The sequence below is a fragment of the Malaclemys terrapin genome, chromosome 10 (genome assembly GCF_027887155.1).
Source record: "Malaclemys terrapin pileata isolate rMalTer1 chromosome 10, rMalTer1.hap1, whole genome shotgun sequence".
In the NCBI taxonomy this organism is placed as follows: domain Eukaryota; kingdom Metazoa; phylum Chordata; order Testudines; family Emydidae; genus Malaclemys; species Malaclemys terrapin.
In genome coordinates, this window is record NC_071514.1 from 45601340 (window position 1) to 45619716 (window position 18377).

At 44.1% G+C, this 18377-nt stretch overlaps 1 protein-coding gene across 1 annotated transcript in view; it reads right to left on the minus strand.

Moving 5' to 3' along the window:
- The window catches only part of NPTN (neuroplastin), a 53695-nt gene extending 36481 nt beyond the window's left edge, over nucleotides 1-17214 (minus strand). The window contains exons 1-2 of the mRNA XM_054041557.1: nucleotides 16746-17214; nucleotides 8176-8344 (exon numbers count right to left, since the gene is read on the minus strand). Coding sequence (XP_053897532.1) covers nucleotides 8176-8344; nucleotides 16746-17199 — 623 coding nt within the window. The 5' untranslated portion in view covers nucleotides 17200-17214. The remainder of the gene's footprint in view (nucleotides 1-8175; nucleotides 8345-16745) is intronic.
- Nucleotides 17215-18377: the final 1163 nt, after the last annotated feature.

Below are 18377 nucleotides of genomic sequence, written 5' to 3' on the forward strand. Positions count from 1 at the left end.
TTATCCCAGTGAGAGAAAGTGGTGCATTTACTAAACTGAAGGAGAGACCTAGTTGTTTGAAACTTTAGCAAGAGCATGTATGCAGAGTCTGAATGGAATGGAAGCCAAGGGAGGACCAGATCCTTTATGTTCGACCCAGGTCGAAAAAACTTGCTCGCTTGGCTCCAAGTGACCACCAGCACTGGTTTTTCTACTCTCTGCTGAGGCTGTCTGCCAGGATGATGGAAAGCTATACCTGTACCACAGTGATGAATGCACCAGGTTACACAGGAGTCCCAAATGGGGACTGCTCTGCTGCCTAATACATCAATGTTGTACAACTGTACAGTCATTTAAAATTTGGAGAGGTGCCCTTCAAAGGGCCAGTGGGCTGCTCTCCATTCCAGGATGTTTATATAGAGATTGGTCATTTCCTGTGCCCAAAGGCTTTGGATTGTGAGCTAATCTGGGTGTGCTACTCATCATTAACATAGCAGACAGTGGAGATGGCATGAAAGGGACGGAATGCCCTTGAGAACATGTTCTGTTTCATCCTCCCATAAAAGGGAGAGTACCACCATGTAAATGTCAGACCCGATCACCTAGATGAGGCCAGTTCAGGGTTGGTTGGAAACAGTGCAATGGTCTCAGAGTTTTGCCAGAGAAGTGATAAACTGTAAAAGACTAACAGTAATAAAACTATGTCTAGATGTTTTTAAACAGCAATATACACAAAACTACACTTTCCTGAAAATGACTGATGGGAAAGTGATGGACACTGCTGAAAAAGATGTTACTTACCAGGAGATGTTATTTGAGCCCCCTAGTGTCTAGCCATAGAACTGTCTTGAAAAGCCATGTGTTAAGGGAGGCATGGAAGATCTTGCACTAGAGTGATGGCATCACCCTACTTTAAGGAAAGGAGAGCACTCCCCTATGGCCTCATTTCCTTCTCCCTAGCCATAGAGCCCTGATGGTCTCCGGACAGAACTCTTAGGTGGTTGGGAAGGTGGGCGGGTAGCATGAATATGCAGAGGTAACTCATGAATAACTAACTACAGGCAAGTCAACTTTTTCTTTGAAGACTTGTATGCATTCCCTCTTGTGGAAGATTAACAAGCAGTGTGGTTTCAGGACGACAGTGGGTGAGGTGTTCTTAACTAAATAAGGACCCGTAGCCCTGTTCCCCCCATCTGGGTGCAATGCTAAATTGAGGGAGGTTGTCTGGTGAAAGTGTGCAACAAACTCAAAGCTGCTGAATTGCATTACATATCCCCACCTGCTTAAGCCACTGATGCTGAAGTGGTTCTTGTTGAGTGGCTCTCATGGAACAGATCTTTGAACTAAAGGGCCATGGTTTCCTATCTAAGATGTAACAATACTGTATTCAGCTCCTAGATCAGTGTGACAGTGTTTAGTGTTTAGGAGGCTTCTGGGTACACGTCTGGCTCTATTGATTTGTTTCTTTATTTCCTTGTGTGGGTATCGTAGTTTTGAGAATGCTTGGTGAAGATCTTGTAGGTGTTGGTCTCTGTCTGAGGGGTTGGAGCAGGTGCTTGGCTGTAGACGATGGATCATGTGGTGTGACCGGGGTGGAAGCTGGAGGCATGAAGGTAGGCGTAGCGGTCGGTGGGTTTTCGGTATAGGGTGGTGTTAATGTGGCCATCGCTTATTTGTACGGTGGTATCTAGGAAGTGGACCTCCCGTGTAGATTGGTCCAGACTGAGGTTGATGGTGGGGTGGAAGCTGTTGAAATCATGGTGGAATTCTTCCAGGGTCTCCTTCCCATGGGTCCAGATGATGAAGATGTCATCAATATAGCGTAGGTAGAGAAGGGACATGAGTGGACGAGAGCTGAGGAAGCATTGTTCCAGGTCAGCCATAAAAATGTTGGCATATTGTGGGGCCATGCGGGTGCCCATAGCGGTGCCACTGGTCTGGAGGTATATATTGTCACCAAATTTGAAATAATTGTGCGTGAGGATAAAGTCACAGAGCTCAGCAATAAGTTGTGCTGTGTCATCATCAGGGATACTGTTCCCGACAGCTTGTATTCCATCTGTATGTGGGATGTTTGTGTAGAGAGCCTCTACATCCATGGTGGCTAGGATGGTGTTTTCTGGGAGGTCACCAATGCATTGTAGTTTTCTCAGGAAATCTGTGGTGTCACGGAGATAGCTGGGAGTGCTGGTGGCGTAGGGTCTGAGTAGGGAGTCCACATATCCAGACAGTCCTTCAGTGAGAGTGCCAATGCCCGAGATGATGGGGCGTCCAGGATTTCCAGGTTTGTGGATCTTAGGTAGTAGATAGAATAACCCCGGTTGGGGTTCTAAGGGTATGTTGATTTGTTCCTGTGTTAGTGTAGGGAGTGTCCTGAGTAGATGGTGCAGTTTCTTAGTGTATACCTCAGTGGGATCTGAGGAAAGTGGCCTGTAGAATTTGGTATTGGAGAGTTGTCTGGCAGCCTCCTTCTGGTAGTCAGACCTGTTCATGATGACAACAGCACCTCCTTTATCAGCCTCTTTGATGATAATGTCAGGGTGGTTTCTGAGGCTGTGGATGGCATGGTGTTCTTCACGACTTAGGTTATGAGGCAAGCGATGTTGTTTTTCCACAATTTCTGCCTGTGCACGTCGGCGGAAGCATTCTATGTATAGGTCCAGACTGTCATTTCGACCCTCCGGAGGAGTCCATGTGGAGTTCTTCTTCCTGTGTTGTTGGTGGGAGGGTATCTGTGTATCAGTGCGCTGTTCAGTGTTATCTTGAAAGTATTCTTTGAGTCGGAGGCGGCGAAAATAGGCTTCCAGATCACCACAGAACTGTATCATGTTCGTGGGGGTGCTAGGGCAAAAGGAGAGTCCCCGAGATAGGACAGACTCTTCTGCTGGGTTGAGTGTGTAGCTGGATAAATTGACGATATTGCTGGGTGAGTTAGGGGTACCCCTGTTGTGGCCCCATGTGGCAGGTAGGATTTTAGACAGCTTACGGTCCTTTTTCCTTTGTAGAGAGGTGAAGTGTGTAATGTAGATCTCCTGTCTTATTTTAGTAAAGTCCATTTGTGTGGAGGGTTGGTTATTTATGAAAGTCTCCAGGTTGGAGAGCTCTTTCTTGATGTTTTTCTGTTTGCTGTATAGGATGCTGATCAGGTGGTTCCTCAGTTTCTTTGATAGTGTATGGCATAATCTCTCACTGTGGTCTGTGCAGTATGTAGATAGCAATGGATTTTTCACCTTCAGTCCATTTGGTATGATGTCCATCCGTTTGCATTTGGAAAGGAAGAGGATATCTGTCTGTATTTGTGCAAGTTTCTTCATGAGGTTGATAGATTTCCATTCCATACGGCTAAATGCAGTGCCTTGCATGGTGTCAAGCATCAGAGGGGTAGCCGTGTTAGTCTGAATCTGTAAAAAGCAACAGAGGGTCCTGTGGCACCTTAGAGACTAACAGAAGTATTGGGAGCATAAGCTTTCGTGGGTAAGAACCTCACTTCTTCAGATGCAAGTAATGGAAATCTCCAGAGGCAGGTATAAATCAGTGTGGAGATAACGAGGTTAGTTCAATCAGGGAGGGTGAGGTGCTCTGCTAGCAGTTGAGGTGTGAACACCAAGAGAGGAGAAACTGCTTCTGTAGTTGGATAGCCATTCACAGTCTTTGTTTAATCCTGATCTGATGGTGTCAAATTTGCAAATGAACTGGAGCTCAGCAGTTTCTCCTTGGAGTCTGGTCCTGAAGTTTTTTTGCTGTAAGATGGCTACCTTTACATCTGCTATTGTGTGGCCAGGGAGGTTGAAGTGTTCTCCTACAGGTTTTTGTATATTGCCATTCCTGATATCTGACTTGTGTCCATTTATCCTCTTGCGTAGTGACTGTCCAGTTTGGCCAATGTACATAGCAGAGGGGCATTGCTGGCATATGATGGCATATATAACATTGGTGGACGTGCAGATGAATGAGCCGGTGATGTTGTAGCTGATCTGGTTAGGTCCTGTGATGGTGTTGCTGGTGTAGATATGTGGGCAGAGTTGGCATCGAGGTTTGTTGCATGGGTTGGTTCCTGAGTTAGAGTTGTTATGGTGCAGTGCGTGGTTGCTGGTGAGAATATGCTTAAGGTTGGCAGGTTGTCTGTGGGCGAGGACTGGCCTGCCTCCCAAGGTCTCTGAAAGTGAGGGATCATTGTCCAGGATGGGTTGTAGATCACTGATGATGCGTTGGAGAGGTTTAAGCTGAGGACTGTAGCTGATGGCCAGTGGAGTTCTGTTGGTTTCTCTTCTGGGCCTGTCTTGTAGCAGGAGGCTTCTGGGTACACGTCTGGCTCTGTTGATTTGTTTCTTTATTTCCTTGTGTGGGTATCGTAGTTTTGAGAATGCTTGGTGAAGATCTTGTAGGTTTTGGTCTCTGTCTGCAACTGCTGAACTCCAGTTCATTTGCAAATTTGACACCATCAGATCAGGATTAAACAAAGACTGTGAATGGCATTCCAACTACAGAAGCAGTTTCTCCTCCCTTGGTGTTCACACCTCAACTGCTAGCAGAGCACCTCACCCTCCCTGATTAAACTAACCTCGTTATCTCCACACTGCTTTATACCTGCCTCTGGAGATTTCCATTACTTGCATCTGAAGAAGTGAGGCTCTTACCCACGAAAGCTTATGCTCCCAATACTTCTGTTAGTCTCTAAGGTGCCACAGGACCCTCTGTTGCTATGTACACTAAGCTATCCTATACTACTCTAACTACAAGGAGATCAATTAAACTAAGGAAAGAGCTAGCCTGAGGACACACAGGAGAGTTCTGTATGCCCTCTTTTGGAACAACAAGGGAACTGAGGCAGTTGCGCTCCCATACAGAGAGTATGTTGATGACACCACCACTGCACAAGATGTCTTGTGCACACCCCCAATGGATGTGGCTTTTCAAGGTAGTTTCACAGCTCAGTGCCGGGGAGCCACACTTTACAAGAATTTTTCCTTACTGCAATCATACAGAAGGACATGAGTGGGATTTGAGGCATCACCCTCTTAGGCCTGGTCTACACTGGGGAGGGAAAGGGGGAGAATCAATCTAAGTTATGCAACTTCAGTTACGTGAATAACTTAGATCTACTTCCTGCGGTGTCTTCATAGTGGTAGGTTGACTGCTGATGCGCCCCCGTCGACTCTGCTTCCGCTTCTCGCTCCGGTGGAGTACGGGAGTTGACGGGAAAGCACTCGGCCGGCAATTTATCGCGTCTAGACTAGACGCGATAAATCAACCCCCACTGGATTGATCGCTGCCCGTCCAGCATGTAATGTAGACATGCCCTTATACACCTTTGGACAGGAGATGCAAGGACAGAGGTATGGTGAGCATATTCAAAATTCCAATTTCATGAGATCAACGTGTGCATGCCAATCATAGAGGGAACTCATGAAAATAATGCTTAAAGAATACTGACATGTAATGGCATCAATTCAAGCATATGGAAATAATATTCACAAACATTACAGGTTCCAGTACTAATGCACGAGCTCTATAGGTTTGCCAATTTTGGTTGGACATATTCCTGGAAGTTTCATCACATGACATAATCTTTAATTAAGGATTAATCTTTAATTCCTGGAGACTCCAGGACAAGCCTGGAGGGTTGGCAACCATAAACTCTGAGCAGAGTTCAGTCTAAAATGTTACTGTGCTGACAAAGATGAGAAGTTCAGGTAGTGCAGCTGCACTAGTTCAATTACCTCATCATAATTAGCAACTCCATAATACTCCTGCCCAGTGATGAGCTGCCAAAATCTTAACAACCGGTTCCCTACCGGGTCTTGGGCGGCAGGTCCTTCATTCGCTCTGGGTCTTCAGCAGCACTTCGGCGGCAGGTCCTTCAGTGCTGCCGAAGACCCGGAGCGAGTAAAGGACCCGCCGCCAAAGTGCTGCCGAAGACTTGGGGCGCCGCCCGGTGAGTACAAGCCCCACGTGGTTTTTTTTAGGCATCCCTGCCGGAGCCCCATCAAAACTGCTTGAATCGGGCCCCGCACTTCCTAAAGCCAGCCCTGCACATCGGGGTTGCAAAATTGTATCAGGGCTGGGTAGGGAAGGCTGTGCCTCCCAAAACAGCCTGTTCCCCCCATCCGACACCCCCCCACCTCCTGCCCCCGATTGCCCCCCTCAGAACCCACAACCCATCAACCCCCCCCCCGCTCCTTGTCCCCTGACCACCGTCTCCCAAGACCCCCCACCATAACTACCCAACTTGCTCCGTTCCCTGCCCCCTGACAGCCCTCCCCCCCCCCGAACCTCACTGTTGAATAATAACTGACTGTGTCTCCAAATACAATACGTATGTAGGCAATAAGTCAGATTTAATAGTCTTTATTGGATTCTGATATTTATTGCAAAATTGAACTAAGTGCTTTGATGAAGCAGTTTTTACAAGCACTAGTATGAATGGAAGCTAGCAGTTACATTAATTTAATCTCGGTTCTGTGGATATGATGAAAAGCTTGGCAAGAATTTAGACAGTAGCCTTGGCAAATATTACAGAACACCATTGTGGATAAGGGATTATATAGCTATGGCCAGTGGCTGTAAACAAAAGAAATTGTGTTTTAACAGTTAGCCAGTGAGAAACCATAGTATTTCCATTATTATACAAAACAGGTCTTAAAGTCATTGCCTTTCTTCCTGATGTGCTAAAAGCAATTACATTGGTTAATAAAATTCAAAGACAATTTTTGTTTTTCCTATTCACAAACTGTAATGGACAGATCCTCTTTAGAATGCTGGGTGATATAGTCTTACCACTATCTCTCCAGCTATTTTTCTAAGTAAAATAAATTACATATTTAACCCTGTCTGAAACCGAGAGACAGATTAACATGAATAAATAATATAGGCTTTAAAAACAGAACTATAAACTGGAGAAAATGAGGCAAAAATAGAAAGGAAATGTAGAGGAGAGGATTTTGCTAGGGGAACAGCAGCTATTATTTAGAACATACAGACAGGCAACTCACTGCCCCCTGGGATCACATGCCTCTCCCCCCCGCCAGCCTCATCACCCCCGGATTCCTCCCGCCCGCCCCCCCCCCCCCCCCCCGCCTCATCACCCCCAGATTCCTCCCCTCCGAGTCTCGCCTTGTCTTACCTTGGGCTGCGGCAGGCTGCAAGCTGCAGTCTGATTCCCCTGCAGCGGCGGCGGCTGCTGCTGCTCGGAGACACCTCAGCTCTGTGCAGCTAAAGAGCCGAGTGTCCTTTGCCCGAGCGCTACCTTCCCCCGGTTTGCCACGCAGCCCACATACCTCCAGCCCGTGCGCCGCTGGCCGTGCGCTTCCCCCGCGCAACAGCAGCCTGGGGGGCGGGAAGTTGCTTCCCCACAATGGAGAGCAGCGGGAAAGTTGGAGCCCTGGGAGGAAGCGGCTGCCCGCTCGTATGCGCCCGCCACCTCTGTGCCCCCGCAGATTGCCGGAGTTGTAAGTTGCAGCCTCTCAGGATCCCCTTATGCCTCCCTATTTTCCTGGACACATTCGGCTTTTTGGAAATTCCTCCCGGACAGGGATTTGAGAACCAAAAAGCCGAACATGTCCGGGAAAATACGGACTTTTGGTAACTCTAACAACCGGTTCTAAACCAGCTTCTAAATTTAACAACCGGTTCCTGCGAACCGGCTCCAGCTCACCACTGCTCCTGCCTATACTTCAGTGACAGCTCAGAGCACTGGCTTTCATCTGTCAAGGTGCAGAGTACAGCCAAGTTGGTGGTAAGCTGGTCTCAGCTCAGACCAGCTCTTCTGTTCAAGCACAATATGCACAGATGCAAGAACACATTCTGCAATGTATGTAACAGGATATTGTACAATATATAGTATGCTCAGCTGAGAAAGGAAACCATTATCTGTACTTCTATCTATACCATACACACCTGCTCCAAGAAATTCTAAAGAGCTGTGCCTGGAATTATGTGGATATGAACTACTCAGGATAGCTATGGAGAACACTGATCCCTTTCAGAATTAGCTTTTTCTAGAACTATTTAGTTGTTCTGTTTAGCCTAGAAATCGCACACCCCTCTACTGCAGATGAATCTCATGCAAACTGTCCAGCCACCCTGTAGCAGAGCCATGAACAGAACCCTGAAATCCTGACTTTATCCCCTACTTTAAATCATAAGGCGACCACGCTTGATGCTATAGTGAAGAGACATCTCCTCTTACAGACTTACTTGTGCTCTGTGGTGTTGGAATTCTTCTTAGTGCCAGAAATTTCTTCCCCATTCTTCTCCCAATAGCTGTAAGTGAGGGGGCTGGGACTTGTGGTGAGGTTACATTGCAGGATGATGGGAGAACTAGACTGGTGAATGTGCACATCCTCGCTGGCATTGATCCTGGGCTCTGGAACAAAGTGCACATTAAAGAGAGTCATAAATCTCAGCTAACAACTGCACCTCGAACCCAGGTCTAATGTTCAGTTGGGAGATGGGGAGGGAAGAGACTACTGCTTCACTAATTTGGGAGATAAAGAAAGAATCACAAACAGCTGACCACTAGTGAAGGCAACAGTTTAAGGACCAGTTCCCCTATATAAAAAATAAGAATTTTAGATTCTTCACTTTCACACTTCAAACAACCTCTACACACCTCAGAGTAAGAGTTTTACAAATCTTTTACATATGGTGGAATGCAAAGAAGTAAGCTGCATATTTGGTGACTGCAAGCAAAATCAGCTTCTTTTCCTCACCTCCTGAAGGAAGTAAGTCATTGTTTCTGGGCAATATAATGCAGTTTTATTCATTCGGAATAAAGCAAACCCTTTTCTATATGCAGAAACTTCAGGCAAAAACAGTCTGCTTTGGCGAATAATATGCATCTCTTTGGGTACCCAGTTCCCAGGAAAAAAAACACATGTCAACAGTCTTAGGAACAAGGCCATGTCTACAAGGGGGAATATGCTCTCATTATTGCCATCACTGTAGCTGCAACAGTATAAATCCCTATTGGAAATGGACAGAATTGCTTTTTCTGCTGGTAGATCTTACTCACGCTTGAAATTAAGGGTAGGCTGCACCAGTGCAAACTGGTTTATAAACAGTTTTTATCCTGTCCACATGAGGGTGCAGCTTCACTAACTGGTAGCCTGTGAAGGCTGAAATTGGAGCAAATTCCCAACCGTAGGCAAATTGCAAGTCACAAACTACAAAAAGCTGAGGTGGGATTGAGAAAGTGTTGCCTTTAAAGTGCATAACACTAAATTTGCGTTGCATTAACTTCTTTGCTATGTAGCATACGTTGGTCTCTAAAGTGTTCAGTCATGGGACACATGGGTGTCATGTCTACAACCTTCTTGTGGTATCCTCTGTGAGTAGCATAAAGCGAAATGGAGGCAGAAGAAATGTGGAACACAGGCTTGATCACATCAAATAAATGATATAAAATTCAGGAAATGTGCAGTTTAGGTTCCAATTCTAATCTTAAAGATGAACTATGAAAGAAAAGAGATTCCATTTAAGCATCTATGTTTCTCCTATTATGTGTAATTCCTTGAAAAGGATTTGTATCCTGCTTGTTTTTTCATATTGGGAATTCAGATCTTGTGCATTCTTGCATACTATGGACAACCTGAGAACTAGAAGGTTTTTTTATGAAGGAGTGAACAAAAAAATTAAAGCTAGTTGAGCAGAAATGTAGTGTTTATTCACTGTTTAAACATGTTCATTTTTATTAAAGCAATTTTATCTCAGTCTGAAGAATTTTGCTTTGTTAAGAATTCTACACAACACTCAATACGATTCAAAGGCCAAAGACCCAGTCCTCATTTTAGTCATCCAGTAAGTCTTCCCATAAAGTGGGTAGACAAGACTTGACATTCCTGATATTTTTAAAGTTAAAAACCTAGCAGATTTTTTAAAAAGAAGCTTTTAAGCTTTCTTTATACATTGTAAAGAAAAAATATTCTCTCTCTTTTGCAGGCCATCTTTAACTCTGGCCCTATAATTGCATTCCACATTTAGGCCAGAAGATCCTGATCAGCTGTGTCCATGACACTCAGCATTGTGCTGTTGCACACAGTATATGAATTACAACAGTATGCAAGTTAGTTGCACAGTATAATTCACATTCATCTTTTCAGCATGTACCAAGAACTGGAGAGGAAAGGGGAATCTCTGGCTCCTGGTTTTTTTTTTTTTTTTTTTTTTGGGGGGGGGGGGGGGGGAAATGCAGAATCTCTAGCCATAAAGAAAAGGGGGGAAAAAAATTCTGTTGACCTCACTAGTTGACACAAGTTGGCTGAGAAGGGACTGTATGACTGGGTGGAAGGGCAGCCAACAAGGGGGATGAGTTGGAACGTTGTAGCCCATACTGGAAATAGCATTTGTAGTTGAGGGGAGAATCTCCCACTTGTACAGTAGTTGGAGGGTGAAAAGGTTTTTGTTTTTTAAATAAAGGGGGAAGAATATATTTCCAACCTTTACTCAATTGAGTTTGACTGGCAATGTCCTTAATTTTATTTAATAGGAAACGTTTTCTTGTTCACTTGAATAGAATTTGCTTGCAACATTGAGTCCCAGTCATACACGTAGGGGTTACATGCTCTGCTGACATGTTTTTAGTTATTTTCTGAAGCCCTGAATATCTCACATTTCAATCCTGAGTGGCAGTGTGAGAACTTATAAATTGTACGAGTCCAACCATATATATGAGGCCTTTCAGAAATTAGCGTTGGGAACTTGGACATTATGAATTTTCTCCTTAAATTTGAAAGCGGCATTATGCACAATTAAGGGTTAATATCCACAACCACCAAATTTTGAAAGCTGGCCATTGGAACGATGAGTGGACAAAATGCTTTTCCCAAACTGCAAAGCAAGGAATTTTTCTACTGAGACTAAGAAAAGATCTTATCTACCTTCAAACTAAAAAATTATTAAGCGTGAGAAATCACAGGTTTAAAAGATGAGAGAACTTTTGGTGGTTAGGCTTGGAAAAAGGCTAATATCTCAGAATACAAGAACTTTCTTTGCATTCCAAACAGTAGGAGAGGAAATAGCAGATGGGTTGCCAGGTGTGGGTGTGGTTTATACAAACACATTCATATAATTCCTAATAACATTTCATAATGATGTCTGAAAGTCAAAGAAGAATATTGATTCCAGTTGGTTCAATATACCTTGCTGACAACTATTTAAAAACATTTGGAGTAAGTCACACCATACAGTCTTCTGAAGTCTCATCTGTAAAGCACTTGGAAAGCAAATTATTAAATTGAATCGGGAAAAAAACGAGGCACCATGAAGGTTGTATTGTTATTCATAATGGAACATTAATCTCTACAATAATATAGTACTTCCCCTTCTTGCTGCTGCCCAGCGAGGCAAAGTGAGAAATCTTACTACTGATGACCGATAAGCCCCTTACATCACCACTTGATACGTGTATGTCTTTCCTTCCTAATTCTACTAGGTTGGCTATGCAAACTCCCTCTTGCAGTTACTTAGAAGTCCCAGTATTAACCACCCCATCCCAGATACAATATTGCAGCTATCAAAATGCTGGAGTTCCTTCTGTCCTTTCTTGTAGAAACTTTATTACTGTCCATCAGCTGCAACTCTGCCCCACTATGTTCTGCAATAGGAATTTTACCTGTGCAAGGACCACAAGATCAGGTCCTAGATGGAAGAAAATCATTTGTTTACCACTCCACCACTATTCTCCTCTCCTTTCATACCCCAATATCATCCCCAATGAGCAAGCACACAAGATTTGTTCATCTAAACAAAAAATACTGTCAACTATGAAAATACTTTGATAGAAATAACCCTTTGAAGCAACATTAACTCAATTTCTGGGAATTTTGTAAACAGACATCAGCTTTACTAGAACTGACTGATATTTGCTTGTTTTACAGATTTTCATTCAATATGAAAAGAAATATCTTCAGTTTTATTTATGTCAATGAACTATAAATAGCATTTTCCTGTCAAAAGAGGAAACTGGTCAAACAAGTGTACTGGCCACTGTAAAAGTGAACTGGATATTTTTAAACAGAGTCAATAGTAGAGGCAGTCTGATGCTGTCTGCAGTACACTGGACTGAAGCCATGGACGCACTATGGTGGTGGTTAGAGAGCGCACCCTGCAGTGACTCTGGAATGGAAAGCATATATGCTGCAATCAGAGAATGTTACAAGCATCATACCTCCAAAAAGCAAGTAATGGAAAACAGTTTTAATCTAGTCTACAGAACTAGAAAATTTGTGTAATAGAGACTTATCCAGAAGTGCTTTGGGAATTGCTTTATTTTCCAAATGTTTTTCATATTCAGCCAATAATGGACCATTTTAGGTCTGCTTTTCAAACTGTAAGTTGATGACCTGGAGCTCAGAACAAACAAGCTAATTGGGACTTTAATGTCTATCTCTGCCAGTTTAGACCTATTCTTACCCACCTGTCAGTTACATAGTAATGTTTGTGATATTTATAGGTGGTCACTTAAAAGTTTGTGGAGCTGAATGAAATAATGGGAACCAAGGGAACAACAAGGCTTTTTACAGAACTTGTTGGGTGCTTTCATACCTATCCTGAGAATATATGAAAGTTACTAAACACAGATGTTTGAAGCAAGAAGAGTTAAAGATTGAGAATGTAACTTAGAGTTCCCTGATGGTTGACCACTTTAAGTATTAAAATGTTAGCAGAAGACACTAATGTTTCATCAATCTGTAAGAAAGCAGAAAAGCAAGCAGGCATTGCTGTTTAGTTCTGAGGCGCTCATGCATGGTGGGTTAGGTGTGCACACACAAAAAAGCTGTCCCACTCCAAAAAGGAACATCCTGAAGATTCTCATGAGGAAAATCCTTCCCATACCTCACGTTTGAGGTGTCAATTGTATATGAGCTGTGGTTTTAAAATAAGTGCATCCAACTGGAATCCATCATCTTGTGGAAGGGCAGTATGGGAGCCTTAGTGTCTAGTTCAGGGGTGGGCAAACTTTTTGGGCCGAGGGCCACATCTGGGTGGGGAAATAGTATGCAGGGCCGGGGCAGAGGGTTGGGGTGCCGGAGGGAGTGTGGGAGGGGGTGTGGTGTGCAGGAAGGGGCTCAGGGCAAGGGATTGGGGCAGAGGAGGGGTGCAGGATGTATAAGGGGGCTCAGGGAAGGGGATTGGGGTGCAGGGTGTACAAGGGGACTCAGGGCAGGGGGCTGGGGTGCAGGAGGGGTGCGGACTGCGGGAGGGGGCTCAGGGCAGGGAGCTGGGGTGCAGGGTGTACAAGGGGACTCAGGGCAGGGGGCTGGGGTGCAGGAGGGGTGCGAGGTGCAGGCAGGGGGCTTAGGGCAGGGAGCTGGGGGACGGGGTGCAGGAGGGGTTCGGGCTCCGGCCACGCTTACCTCAAGCGGCTCCGGAGTGGCAGCGGCACGCACTGGGGCCAGGGCAGGCTCCCTGCACACCTGCCCTGTCCCCGGCCCTGCGCCGCTCCAGGAAGCGCTGCGGCCCCCAGGGGAGGTGGGGCGGAGATACCTTCCCCAAAGCTCCCATTGGCCGCGGTTCCCCATTCCCGGCCAATGGGAGCTGCGAGGGGCGGTGCCTAGAGGCAAGGGCAACACATGGAGCCCTCTGCCCTCCCCACCCAGGGGCTGCAGGAATGTGGTGCCGGCGGTGCCGTGGACTGGATCCAAAGCCCTGAGGGGCCAGATCCAGCCCGCGGGCCGTAGTTTGCCCACCCCTGGTCTAGTTGGAAACCAACTTCCAGTTCTCCTAACTGTTTAACTTTTCAAATCAGTATTCAGTTCTACTTTTCACTGCATTCTGTTTTGATATTAACAATGACATTTTGTTTTAGCCACCACAATTAAAGCAGGCTCTACTAGTTTATTGTGTCTATTTTTGAATACCCAAGATGGTGTCAAATGAGATCAGTGGAAGAGTGACCACCATTAGCTGAAGACTCCAATACCATTTTAATCAGAAGCCTTCATTTCAAATACAATTTAGTTAAGCTGTAAGATGCATTTCTCCTAATGGAAAATTACAGAATAGTTTCTACTCAGTGCACTACTGTATTCTGCCTTTGCAAGCTTAAACACTCTGGGATACTTCATACTTGTACTCCTGCCTTCCAGGTACAGGTTGAGCTTCTTTAGCTAGATCTCCCTTAAGCTCCATTTCCAATGTGAAGTTACCTAGAGATTAAACCTTAAGAGCTCTGCTTCCCACAAACTATAGCAGTTCAAGCCTCCCTTGTGGGCACAGTACAGTTGTTTAAGTGTTTGAGTACAGTGTTTTTCTCACCAATATGAAACAAACAAAAACAAAAGTGTGTCCTGAACACAAGGACCTTGGCAATATAGTCATAATACACAATCCAAAATTAGGAAACATTGGATAATTGAACTGCAGGCATGCAAGAGACAAGACAGGTCTTTAACTGGGGATGGAGATGGAAGCTTAGAACCTCCATCCCAAAAAGTACATTCAGTTACAAATGACCTATTTGAGGGAGATAGGAAACACAATTTGAGACATTTCATAAGGACTCTATCAAATATATGCTTCAAGAACTTAATAATTAGCTTTTCATTCAAAAAGGTTCTTCCCCCCTCCCCAAAAGACTACTGGGGGGAGGGATAGCTCAGTGGTTTGAGCATTGGTCTGCTAAACCCAGGGTTGTGAGTTCAATCCTTGAGGGGGCCATTTGGGGCAAAATCAGTACTTGGTCCTGCTAGTGAAGGCAGGGGGCTAGACTCGATGACCTTTCAAGGTCCCTTCCAGTTATAGGAGATGGGATATCTCCATTTTTTTTTTTTAAAAGGAGACTGGGTAGGCAAGGAATAGAGACGAGAAATACAACAGACCTTCATGGGCAGCAGAAGCAGGTAATCATATGAAATAGGAGAGACAAGGTGCGTAATATCTTTTATTGGACCAACTTCTACTGGTAACATGAAGAAGTGCCCTGTGTCACTCGAAAGCTTGTCTCTAACCAACTGAAGTTGGTCCAATAAAAGATATTACTTCACCCACCTTGTCTCTCTAATATCCTGGGACTGACTACACTACACTACACTACCAGCTACAACTACACTGTATCTGAGACAGGAACCAGACTTCCAGAAGTTAAACTTGCTGCAGGACAATTCAGCTTTGTCTTGAGATAACACCATTCCCTGAAACCTGAAGGCTCTTGCTGCTGTGACTGATGTTAATAACTTACAGGTCTGAGTCCACTGTGACCTCTACAGGCTATGGAGGGGTCAAGTCCTAGGACTGGAAACTGAACAGGTTTATCAAGTCAAACAACCCAATGTTTTTTAGGTTTTAAACAAATCCATGTCATTGGATTAATTCTGTTTATTTTTCCACATACATTCATGTTCTTTCCATTTTCCAGAGGCAGGTTCTCTGATCCATCAGTACTGACTAAAGCAAGTCACTTGTTTTCGTCCATAATCATTTTCATATTGCAGCACTCTTCTGTAATACAGTCAGATAGTTCAGCTTGGTACCCCACCTGAGCACTAGCTACCAGGTTTACATTTGCACGGGGTTCCTTCAGATACCACTACATCGATTAAACAGATGTCACTACACAATCGGAGAGCTTGAGTTATGCAATATGAAGCTCAATATATGCAGCGAGAAATTACATTTCTATGCTATCCTGGTTTATGTATACAAACAGTCAGAGTAGTGTTAAAGATAACATCCATCCTCTACTATTCACAGCCCTAAAACAGTGAAACATTTACACTAACAAATCAAAAAAACCTCTCCTTTACCTTCTGCTCTTCACATTTGTACACAGTCAAGTCACTCTCTGCATGTATTTCATTTTGAATCTGTGTAGATGCAAGCTGTATATCAATCACTACATCTAAGAGAAAGCAAACAGTATTCTTTCTATTCAATGTACATAAAAATAGGATTGTGTTAAAATGGTTCTGAAAATAGCAGAACTCGTGTGGAAACCTAATAAAGACAGCAGAAAGCATGTACAAAATCTATGACAATAAATGGAACAAACAGCAATTGAGAATCAACTTATCCGATCCAGTATAAGTTTTTAAAAAGGGATGTTACATTCTCAGTGGGGAGTCATTTGGCTAAAGTTAGCGCACATTAAGTTGATAACATCCCTTCACTCTGAGTGGCATTCACTTTCACACCACCATGTAAGAACAGTTGTATCAGTAATGTGCTGCTGCGTCAGAGAATCTGTTAGGACACATACTGTTGTTTAGAAAAGAAAAGAAGCTCCATGACTTTATGGAAAAATCCAGGCTTTAAAGGTCACATGTAACAACAAAATCAAAATGGGAAGGATTTGTACAGAAGCTTATGAACTCAAAACCATGTAAGTAAGGAAGGTATTCAGAGAGTCCAAGAAAAAAAAAAAAAGAAAGAAAAGTGGTTAGATCAGGAAAGAATAAAAACCAAAATAGAAAGGCACTCATGAAGAAGCCAGCGATAGGATGCAGGAAACCTACTATAAAAGTAAAGGGTAGTGGTACAAAAAAGAAAAATCCAACACTGAGCTTGTTTTCACACAGGAGCTATAGGATAGTTCCATAGATTTTCGCAAGTCCTTTGATCCTATGGAGGAGAGAGAGACAAGGAGAAAAGAAAAAAAAAAAAAAAAAAACGGTGGCAGACACACACTCAAGCACTACAACTGGAGGAATAATCTTGGGTTCAAAAAACAAGACAAAGGGTGGTAATATCAAGGGTCATGGGAGAGGGAGAAGGGTCACTGGACTGCCTCTAGTTACTACAGTACTACTACTGTAGGGTGCTGAACTCACTCTGAAGGACGCTTATCGTAGCCTGGGCTCGAATCCACGTTATGGAGGGATTTTGCCTCAAGTCATTCCTCCTGGGATCGTTGCTGGCCCTGCACTCGTAAGTCCCAGAGTCTTCCAATGTAAGGCGGGTTATTCTCAGCACACTCACGCCGTTCGCCCCGTAGGCAGTGTTAATGGTGACACGGCGCTTCCGAGCACCATCCCACAGCTGTTTGAAAGACTCAGCCCGGTTGACTTCAGCATACCACCACTGGATCTCTGGAGTGGGTTTCCCAACCACGTCACAGTACAGCTCAAAGGCATCCCCTGTGAGTTTAGTTTCTGACATGGGCGACTTGACAAACCCAGCTAGAGGGAGGGGCAGCAGAAATGCAGTGATAGACCAGCAGAAAATAACAGATGTTATAAAGAACAAAGTGAGTTGCAGAAAACAAAGGATTAGATAAGACATCATAATTTACAGCAACCAGGTGTTAACAAGACTTTTATAGAAAGAAAGCGCAACACACAGAGCGCTTGCTAATTTTGTTGGCTTGAAGGTGTGTTATAGTTTTCATATCACAGCACACCCTCTCAAGGAAGAGGAGTTCTTGGGAGACAGACTACCAGGATAAGCATTTTATGATGGGTTTTCTATAGTGTCAAACTGGATTATAGGAGGCTGCATCAGGGGAACCATATACAGCAAACACGCATCACCTTTTGGAACTGGAAAGCCATGAAATGGCACCAGGGAGCTATGGAAAAGCAGACTGTGAATTATGGTGGTCCTTTTCTAGCTGCTTGAACTGTTTGGTTTATACAAGTTAAATGTCCAACAGAAGCCTTTCCCCTGTTCATTCTCAGCCTTCTCATTAAAACAGAAAACCGACCAAACACCAACTACAGAAAAAAATAGCAAGCTTCTGTCCTATATACCTCTCCACCGTGAACTCTACTTTGACCTTTTCTTCCACCTATTCTGAACTTCAGAGGCAGGGAATTCCCTGAGATATAAGTGACCTACTTTCTGGCGGTAGCTAGATCACTGCAGCTGAAAGCAGCAGATTCTCACAATCCCTGTTAAATTATGATAGGGATTTTCATTTTACACATACAGAATGACAAAATTATTTCACTAATTGAGAAACTCACAGCATTGAGTAACTAGATATGTTACAAGGGAAGTCCTTCTGTATCTTTGTAAAAGATGCATAGTTGTAATTCAGTACCAAAACCATTGGAGCCCCTTCTGTGACATAAATTTCCCTGCTATTTACCAGCATTACTACATCAGTGCATTTGACTTTGTTTTAAGTTGCCCTCCAAAGCATATTTTGGAAGTGACCCACTGAAAATAGTGCAGATTTAAAGCAAGTCTATTTTGTATACTGAAAATTTTAGAAAAAACAGCTGGCCAGCTAGATTATGCAGCAAAACCTGTCAAATCTATGTTGAATTCTCTCTGGACACCAGGGATCAGCAACAGCAGCAAGCAGGGAGGGCAGACAGTGTTACTGACATCTATACCACTGATAAAATAGACTGCTCCACCCCACTCATCCCCACACTCTTCTCCCACCCCCAAACACAATCCATTTCAGAAAGAGGTGTAGGGAAACAAGCCTTTGGTCTCCGTTATAAGGGACAGGA